The sequence below is a fragment of the Eptatretus burgeri genome, chromosome 6 (assembly GCF_056783735.1).
Source record: "Eptatretus burgeri isolate ZD-2024b chromosome 6, Ebu_testis_v1, whole genome shotgun sequence".
NCBI classification, from domain to species: Eukaryota; Metazoa; Chordata; class Myxini; order Myxiniformes; family Myxinidae; genus Eptatretus; species Eptatretus burgeri.
This window is the reverse complement of record NC_140966.1, coordinates 56,914,179-56,924,178: the sequence shown is the minus strand read 5'-3', so window position 1 is coordinate 56,924,178 and position 10,000 is coordinate 56,914,179. Positions and strand designations below refer to the sequence as shown.

The window sequence follows — 10,000 nt, the reverse complement described above, 5'->3', positions numbered from 1 at the left end:
GTTGTGACAAAACTAGGTGGATGAGTTGGTTCGGTGACAAGAACAAGCGGATTAGATTTTGGTTCAGATCCAGCCCATCAGTGGGATACGAAACGTAAACTGTTCAGCCTGGTGGAGGTATGCACTCTACCGAGTACCGTTCTATCTTGTTCTGTTTTGCCAAGTGTCACTTTATGAGCGATTTTTCATTTGTCTGTTTGTCTGTGAGCAGGATATCTCAAAAAGTAGTGGATGGTTTCAGACAAAAGTTAGTGGACAGGTTGGGCATGTGACAAGAACGAACTGATTACATTTTTTTTTAATTCTCAAAATTCTAAATTGGTTCCAATCACAAAATAATTTGACATGCCTCTTGCCCAGATATTACTGCATACATCTGCTGAATATTAAAGAAATGCATTCATTCATCTTGGAGTAGCGCCTCCGAACAGATGTACATATTGACGGATGAACAAACAGGACCCAAAATACGAGCCCCCAGCCAAGCTGACACATACTTTGGGCCTAAAACAGATTTCAGCTCTTATACGTACATAGTCAAGCTCAATGACAGCAGTAAATTTGAAATTTTAAAGGCTGTAAAATGAAATCATAACAGCAGGTATCTAGTTATCTAGTTATCCAAACATCCCTATCATGCAATGCTTCCCATAGCTCTGCCAGAGATAGCTTGGTTACAGCGTTTACCCCACTCATGTGGCACATACAAGGTCTGCCTCTTCCTCTTCTTCCCTTAATCATACCCAGAATGGTTTTCTTCTCCAGACTTATGTTTTCTGCACATATGATGTGTCGAAAGTATAACTGTTTCTGTTTTAGCAACACCACTGCGAATGTACATGGTGGTCTAATTTCTTCAATCACTGATTAGTTTGTTCTTCTCACAGTCCATGGAATTTTTAACATTAGTCTCCAGCACCACATCTCAAAACTGTCAATCTTCTCCCTTTCTTTCTTCCTTCCCTTTTCACTGTCCATGACACATCCATACATGGCAACTGCAAATACCAAAGCATTCACCAGCCTCCTCTTGATTTGTTTTGTCACATTTTTGTCTTTCCAGATCTTTGTCAATCCTGACATTGCTGTTCTCCCCAAATGCTAACCTTCTATCAATTCCTCATCCACATTCTCCACTCACTTCAATCTTAGAACCCCGGAAGATGAAACGTTCCACTATTTCCATGTAAATGTCTCTCAATATGAACACGTCGATCTTCTCAGTTGACAAGACTTTCATCTTTTTGAGGTTTAAATCAAGACCATCTTTTCCACTTTCCTTCTTCACCGTTTTCAGCAGTTTGATCAAGCCCTCTTTACTTTCTGTCAACAGAGTGGTATAATCAGCATACCTTAGATCGTTGATACATCTTCCTCCAATCCTAACTCCAGCCTCTATGTCATCCAAGTTTGATTACTCATGATGCACTCACTATAGAGATTGAAAAAGTAAGGGGAGAGAATGCACCCCTGTCTGACCCCTTTTTCCAATTCCAAAGTATTCTATCCATCCATACTCTGTTATTAGTCCCCTACCGGTTTCACCAGAGCGGACTATAGGTTTGCTCTCCATTTGTCCATCCGTCTGTCTGTCTGTCCATCCATCCCAACTGTGGGTTTTCTGACTTTTTTTTACCCCCATACCTCTTAACATGAAACTCAAATGAAACTTGATACATGGCTTTATTATGATAAGGTCCAGAACAAGTTCGATTCTCAAGGCATTTTGTCAATTTTTCAGAGTGATGCCCTTTTTGGACTGAGAAAATATCACATCGGTAGGGGGCATGTATTGCAAAGTAATTCTCGCTCTTGTTACTGTAACTTCTTGGTTAAGCACGAGTCACATTTGCTCTACGGCTAGGATATGGTGGCCGTACCCCCCCCCCCCGAATTGACAGAAACGTGTGGTGGCCGCAGAGTTTCTGAGGTGGCCTCAGGGTGGCCCTACACCGTATGGCTATCTTTTACAGGCCGTAGGGGTCTCCGTGGAGTTAAAGCGCGGAGTTATAACTTTTTTCATTTCTAGGTTGGCCGTAGCAATTCGACAAGCCGTAGTCATGACGTAGATGTGTTCCACGTCGACCGTACGTAGGGCTTACGGTGGGCTTGCGTTATTCGTGCGTTTTCCGTAGGCTCTTATCAATGAAAAATGAATTTTGCCAACCTCCAAAAAATTACGGCGGCCGCACTATTTCCACGTTCACCTTAGGGCCCCCTGCGGTCGCCTTGCGGGCACCTTGAGGCAACCTTGCGTCTGCCTTGAAAATTCTATGGCCGCCGCAGGGACGCCCAAAGGTCACCGTGCGACATCAAATCAAAGACCGTACGGTACCCCCACGTTTTCGGTCTCCACAATTTCTAAATACCCTGTGCGGCTACCCGAAAAATAAAAACATATGTGACTACTACATTGTGTGACCGTGGAAATACTGCGGCCGCCCTATAATTGCTAGTGGCCGTAGATTTTTTAGACCCTACGGCCGCCGAGCCAAATGTGACTGAAGCATTAGTGTACAGACTTCTTCGACTTAGGTGCTCCGACATCCCCAATTTCTCTGAGCATAATCCATATAAATTTGTAATCAACACAATCAAAGGCTTTTCCATACTCTCTGGTTCGGGGTTGCTCCATGTCTTGGTCGAATCTGTAACAGCTCCTTCTCCCTAAATGTAAACGAAGTTTTCCAATCTGCATTTGTCATGTTTTTCTGTATATTTTTGTCACTTTTTTTCTCTTTGGGTTTTTGTCCAATTTCCCATGTTAAATCGTACCTTCTTGTGCTGTTTTGTCAAACTCAGGCCTGCTGCTCAGCCAGCAAAAACTCTCTCTGTTTTGAGGTTGTGTTTCTCATTCCACTTCTTTTTTCCAAAGTTTTTGTCCTTTCTGCCTCTTCAACATGTCCTATCCCCCCTACTCACTTAAAAACAAACAAACAAACAAACAAACAAAAAAACCTTTCTTTTTTCACTCCAAAACAAGATCTCATTCTACCTTCTACCTGTACTTCCTGTATTTTATTCTTTATCTCTCCCTTTACTCAATATCTCCGAACTGAATCTTCATTGAAGGAAACACTAATTTCATCCTTCCTTTAAAGGCTTTTGAAAACATTTTAAAATACTCCACTTCCCTTATTTACCCATCATGAGTACTCCACATGTTTTCCTTCATCACCACGATCTATTCCTTTGCTTCTTCACAAGGCATATTCTACAAACCTGCCTCTCACCTAAGTGCTTTGTCCATCAACCCTCCTCCCATACCGACAGCACCACCATTCTCCATGCCTTCAATAAAAATTCCTTCCTCCCATCCCATGATCTTTATCTCTGTATGTCCAATTTCGGAATCTTGAGAAGTCGGTTTGCAAAGATTGTCTGTTCATGACCATCCCTTTCACGTTCTTTTACGGTGCCAAACCTCTCTGCGTTGGTACCCTCCAAGCAGATCTTCCACAAGCCCACATAGTTCCAACCCCACTCCTTCTATGTGTCCCCTTCTTCAGCATCCCTCCACTTCATGTCCCCACTTTCTGCATACCCTCTCACCCTGCACTCTCAAGCCTTCCCCCTCACCCTGCCCCCTCAAAGCCCATACCTCACCCTTCCCCCCTCTCAGTTTTGCCCCCTCTTGCCTGCGAGCTCTCCCAGTCTCCTGCTCACCCACCGTTCCTCAAACTCCCAGCCTTAGCCCCCCCCCCATCACGCACCCTCACAATGCCTCCTCCGCTGTCCCACAGTGTGTGGACCTCAAACATCAGAGGCTTCCGCTCCAACCTCACAGATCTCTCGATCCAGGCTGCTGCTGACAAACCGGACATCACCTGTTTAACAGAAACCTTCCTCCCACTGGACAACCCTCACTTCTTAGGGTCTCTCTCTCTGTCTAATGTCTCCTCCGATTTGTTATGCTTGAATCCTGCCCTGATGGCAGGGTTGCACTTTTCATCAAAAACTCAATTTCTCACTCTCCGTGTACTGATCTTGCACATCCCAACCCCCATGATTACCTTTGGCTGTAACTTCCCCTCTGTTCTCACCTCTTGTTTGTCGATGTGTTGTTCCATCCTCCAAACAGTGACAACTCTATCCTGGCCCAAGACCCTGGCCCAAGAACATCTGGGTTTGGTGAAAAGGTAAGCTAATGCTCCAGCCTTACATTTGGCAGGTATGCTACAAGGCTGTGAAGACCAATGAAAATTTGGTCCAATGGACCAACGGGCCCACGAGTAAGAGTAAAAGAGATGCACGTATGACCCAGAGATGTCAACAAGCCACTTGAGCCAAGTCTCAAATCTTTGAGGGCAAGTCTTAAGTCACCGTAGCATTACTGCAGTCTTCATCTTGGGTCAACCTCCCACATTTCTCTTATAAACCTTAAAATACAAGCTATCATGGTTTCATTTATGGCAATGTATGTTCCGAAAGGCTGTATGAATCAAGTTTTTAACTTTATACAGTGGACGTTTTTTGCTTTGTTCTCGAACAAAAATTAATTTTTGTTAAATTTACTTCTCATATCTAGTGTACCTACTTGAACATATGTACATGAGACTAGTCGGTAACCTCAGCTTGTGTTTAAATGGTTTACACAGAAAACCAAAGCATTCAATATGATATGGGAAGGGAGATTTTAATAATTTACTTGTACATTTATTATGTACGTTAAAATGAAAAGTATAACTTATAAACTTCAACTGGTGTCTTTTAGGATACTGTACTTTTTTTATAAATTATGTTTTCTTTTCGAAAAGACAAGTCGTGACATAATTTGCAATTATTGATGACTTTCAAATAAACCAAGTCAACTGACAGATTTAAATCATCATAAAATATTTTTTATCAGGTTGGGAAATGCACGGGGTTGCCGATCAGGGGCCACGTTTTCCCCAGACGTTTCACATGTAGTCACTTTGGTAAAGTTTGTGCCTGCTGATTGGACGTGGTGTGCTGTGTGAATAGTTGACACACCCTTTAACCTTAGTGGTGAACGGTGTGTGACCCGGTAGCCATGAGCGCTGGTGCACTGCACATGTACAGGATACATGTACAAGGTACCTGTCATCATTGACTGAACCACACACGCACAAGATGGAAAATCATTTAACATTTATTTTAAACCCCATTTTACTTCAATCTTTATTCAAAGATTATTTTCCGAACATTGTCAACAAGTCATTATAATCTCAAGTCCAATGTAAGTTGCAAGCAAGTCGCAAGTCCCCAAACACCAAGTCCCAAGTCCGAGTCAAGTCAGTTTTGTTAAGTCCGGGTCAAGTCAGTTTCGTTAAGTCCGAGTCAAGTCAGTTTCGTTAAGTCCGAGTCAAGTCAGTTTCGTAAAGTCTGAGTCAAGTCAGTTTCGAGTCAAGTTAAGTTGACTCGTTAAGTCCGAGTCAAGTCGGGTCAAGACTCGAGTCGCCAACTCTGGTATGACCACAAAATTAAAGGGCCGATAGCCTCAAATTATTTTTCAGTTTGGAAAGATTTGAAAACCATAATTGGTGAGGCTATGTGAAAATCAAACAAACAAGGATTTTGGATACGAACCTCGATCATAAGTGGTTTCTTTATCTCCGTGGCTCCAGTCACTCCAGAAGAGGCCATCTTGTTTTTTACAGCGGAGCTGGATCCAGTACGTAGAAGCAGGCTGCAGTTTGTGCAGTGTGTACTGTAGACTGTTCATTATGCTTCCCTTTGTCAACTGAATGGCACAGGCATTATTTTTCAGTTCAATGTGGTTCGGCAAAGAGCAAATTATTTCAAAGCATGGAAAGTTAAAAGACAAGAGGGAACACTTTGAAAGTGCACCAAATCAGGGTATTGCAATGATAATAATACGCCCCGATATATATATATATATATATATATATATATATATATATATATATATATATATATATATATATATATATATATATATATATATATCGGGCATATAAAAATGAAATAAATATTTCAGACACAGTAAAAGCTATATGTGGAACAGCCTGCTCAGAAAGGTTGTGGGTGTAGGGAAAGTGCTGCAGTTGAAGGATAATCTTTAAAATCTTGAAGTTATTGTTGCACAAACTCACAACAGAGATGTCTGCAGTGCAAGGATATCCATAATTTACATTCCACACGCCTAGTCAATGTCATGCCTGCAACATTGCTGGACTGCTGGACTAGTTATAAGCAGCACTAAGCAATATGGTAAGTGCTTCATGCTTGAGCCAGCTGGAGCCTGTTGCTAGATCGTAGATCAAGGGCGGCTTTTAACAATATTTCTGCATCTTTTAACAATACAATCTAAAAGAAAGCAAACATGGGATGTTTGAGTCACATGGAATGCGCGTGTATATATTGTGACAGATTTTGGAAACTCCCTGGGGTGTCAAATATCAAATCCATAAAACAAGAGAGTAGTTATATCATAGTACTGTATTTTATTCAGATAAACCTGGAAGTTGAACGTTTAGTATGGGGGAAAAATATGCGTTGTGCTTCTTGCAAGGCTTGCCACATTGTGTTCTCTTTCTGAATTTCTAAACTCTTCACAAACACCACTCATCCTTGATCCACACCACAATCCCAACAAACCAACATCCTTGCACAAATGCATTCACCATCGACACAAGCATCAGATAAGGCTCCGCACACAGTGAGTGGGTACAGGGAAGAGGCGATACAGGTTGGGTGCCCCCCACAGCAAGTGAGCATCGACATCAATGCAGTAACACCGTCGAGTTATGTACCAACCAATGGGTGCCAGCGGATCACAAAAAAACAGCCAAGGAGTGCCGATGGATCACAGATGCACGGACATGTTGGACAACAGGCAGAATGCTTTTGAAGTGCCATGCCAAGCAGGTAAGCAGGGATGCCATGCCTGTGAGACACACACAAAAGTTTGAAGGGTGCCACATCTGGGAGCCATGCAAAGTAGTTTGGAGTCAGAACAGAGAAAGGACTTCAGAGTCAAGGATGGAGCCGGAGCTTGGAGCGGAGCAGTCCAACAAAGAGGCAGGGAGATCACCGAGGAAGGGCTCCTGGGCATGGTCACCACGTACCAACTGACATTCTCCCGAGCTATATCTTTCTCACTCCATCTAAAACTCCAGAGCATTGGCGGAGTTCGCCAACGGTCCTTTTCAGGACCCCCATCATACTTCCGCACCTCACACTCTTTCACCTTCACACCAACCCATATCGCTGACTCACTCTGAGCACCAGAGAATCAACAATTGTCAATGGTTCTTTTCAGAACCTGCATCACACTTTTGCACCTCACACGTTGCACCTCACATGCTGCACCTCCACACACCCATATCACTCACCAAGTTCGGTACCACATGAGCCAGCTGGCTCACGTTCAGGTAAGAGCGGGATCGCACACACACCCCACCTCCAGCACTCATCTGTTTATCAACCTTACTCTTCTTCTTTTCCTGGAATGAATGTGGTGCCTCAGTTACTTGTGGTAAGTGATTGTCAAAAGGGGCTTCTTTGTGCAGATAATACTTTCTCATGTGTGCCTTTGTTTCATATATGCATTGGTGAATTATAATCCCTTCCAAACAGTCCAGTTGTCTTTCAATTTATCAGACATAGTGTACTGTATCAGGGAGTTCACCCTAGTCAATTCAATCAATTTAGTCATAACCCAACACATAACCTTTGGTAACACTCAGCTGTATCCCAGAATCAGGGAGGTAGTGTTGGGTGGCAGGAAGATGACCTTAACATTGAGATGGGCCAGGAGCATTGCCCAGCAGCAGGAGGACCTTGAAGGAAAGGTTCTTAATGCAAGGTTCCTCTCCACTTGAGGGCTGAAACAATTGTGGAGCCAGTCCATGAAGATGGAGGCAATTACCCACGCCTTTCTGTCAGCCCTCCAAAACACGGGCAGTGTGTGTTTATTTTTGCCCTTGAGAGCATGTGGGTTTAGGAAATGGTACAACACCATCAGTTTGATCATGAAGTTCCTTTGACGTTTGTGCGGAGGAGAAGAGATACCCGGTCCTTTGCAGCCTTGAACCCTGATGCTGTCCTCTCTCGCTTTGAGATGAAAGTTCTTGTGGGCATTTTTTTCCAGAACAGGCTGGTTTCGTCTGCATTGAAGACCTGCTCTGGTACATACCTCTTCTCCTTGATGAGCTGAGCAAGTTGAGTGAGGAAAGTTTCAGCTGTCTTGAGGTCCACTGAGTCCACTTGTCTTGAGGTCCACTCGTCTTGAGGTCCACTATAGATATATGTATATACCCCGTTAGGGGTCGCCACAGCGGATCATCCGTATGATCCGCATAGTGATTTGGCACATGTTTTATGCCGGATGCCCTTCCTGACGCAACCCTGGTCGCCTCTTACGACACAGGGATATGGTACACCTATTTTAACCGGGGTATATACTGGTACTCATTTCGCCGACCTCGGAAGGATGACAGGCTGAGTCAACTCCCTGGTGTATTAATTCAGTGGCCCAACGGGGGTTGAATTCAGGACCTTTTGGATCCCAAGCCGCTGCCCCAACCACTGCGCCAACACCAGGCGTTATATATATATATATATATATATATATATATATATATATATATATATATATATATATATATATATATATATATATATATATATATATATATATATAAATAAATATATATAAATAAATATAAATATATATATATATATATATATATATATATATAAATATAAATATAAATATAAATATAAATATAAATATAAATATAAATAAATATAAATATATATATATATATATATATAAATATAAATATAAATATAAATATAAATATAAATAAATATAAATATATATATATATATATATATATATATATATATATATATATATATATATATATATATTGTTGCGAATTCGAGCCTGCCGGCGTGCGGACGGCCGCGCAACTCGAATCGCGCCACGTCGCCCACCGGACGGACAATTCTGTCGTGACCTCTCGGAACAACACCGGGAGCTAGTCACGGGTGGGGGTTTAACCCCACCACGACCGTGCCAATTGCCCACCCGCGCAGGATAGGGTTGCTCGCCAAATTCGATCTACCTAAGTACCGGCGCGAATGGTCGACCAGGCGATCGTACCTCGCCGCAGGTCGACTCCGGACACGAGCCGCTTGGGCGGCTTGTTCCGTACTATCGGGATAACCGAGCGGTGTTATCGTCGACCTGGACGGTTCAGATTAATTACCGGGATCTTGCACCCACTATGAACCCTTTACGTGAAGCAGGATGGAGAGTCAATGGAGAAAAGACAAAGCGAAACGGGCACAGTTCAACAAGCAAGCATTTTATTTCCCAGCACACGGAAAGCACGTATATACAGCCATACACAAAACGCAAATGCAAGAAGAAAAGCAGTTAAAACCGACTACGCGAACACACGGCAACACTTATACAGTTTTACTTCACAGACGGCGCCAACACAGACATTTGCACAAAAACCCCAAAGAAAAGAAAGAAGCCACCCTCACAGACAAGGAGGTAGACAGGCCTGTAGGCCAAATGTGCACGTGACCTGGAGGAGCGGCCAGGTCCGCGAGACCGGGGAGGTCTTACCCGCATCCTCGTGACGTGTTGGTGGGCAAGCCGCAAATGTGGCCGCGCCGCTGTGCCCCGACTCCGTGCCCCTTGGCGGGTTTCGTTGGCACGACGTTTGGGGTGGGGTGGGAACGGGGCCCCCTTTTGCACTATCTCAGCGCGGGGGAAAAGGGGGAATTGTTGATGCCCTGGGGGAGGGGAGTGGCTGGCTGGCTTGGTTCCCGTGACGAGACGAGCGATCCCCCACACCGCAACCTCGTCGCCGACCGCCGTCCTTCCTGCCTCGGACCCGAGCTCCCTCGCTTGTAGTTCCACTGAGCGCACTCGACTCCACTCCGCCAACGCACGCTCCTTGTCCCCCAGGAGCAACCTCTCAACAACACTCTCCAGCAACTCCAAAACTCAATTCGCTCCTTCTTTTCTCCAGCTCCACACTCTCCTCCGACC

The 10,000-nt window shown here is 43.8% G+C and overlaps 1 protein-coding gene across 3 annotated transcripts in view; it reads right to left on the bottom strand.

The window, feature by feature from the left end:
- The window catches only part of LOC147024843 (interleukin-6 receptor subunit beta-like), a 144,431-nt gene that overhangs the window by 26,056 nt on the left and 108,375 nt on the right, over positions 1-10,000 (bottom strand). For all 3 annotated transcript variants that reach the window (XM_085885152.1, XM_085885151.1, XM_085885153.1), the window contains one exon: positions 5,551-5,704. In XM_085885152.1, coding sequence (XP_085741278.1) covers positions 5,551-5,704 — 154 coding nt within the window. The remainder of the gene's footprint in view (positions 1-5,550; positions 5,705-10,000) is intronic.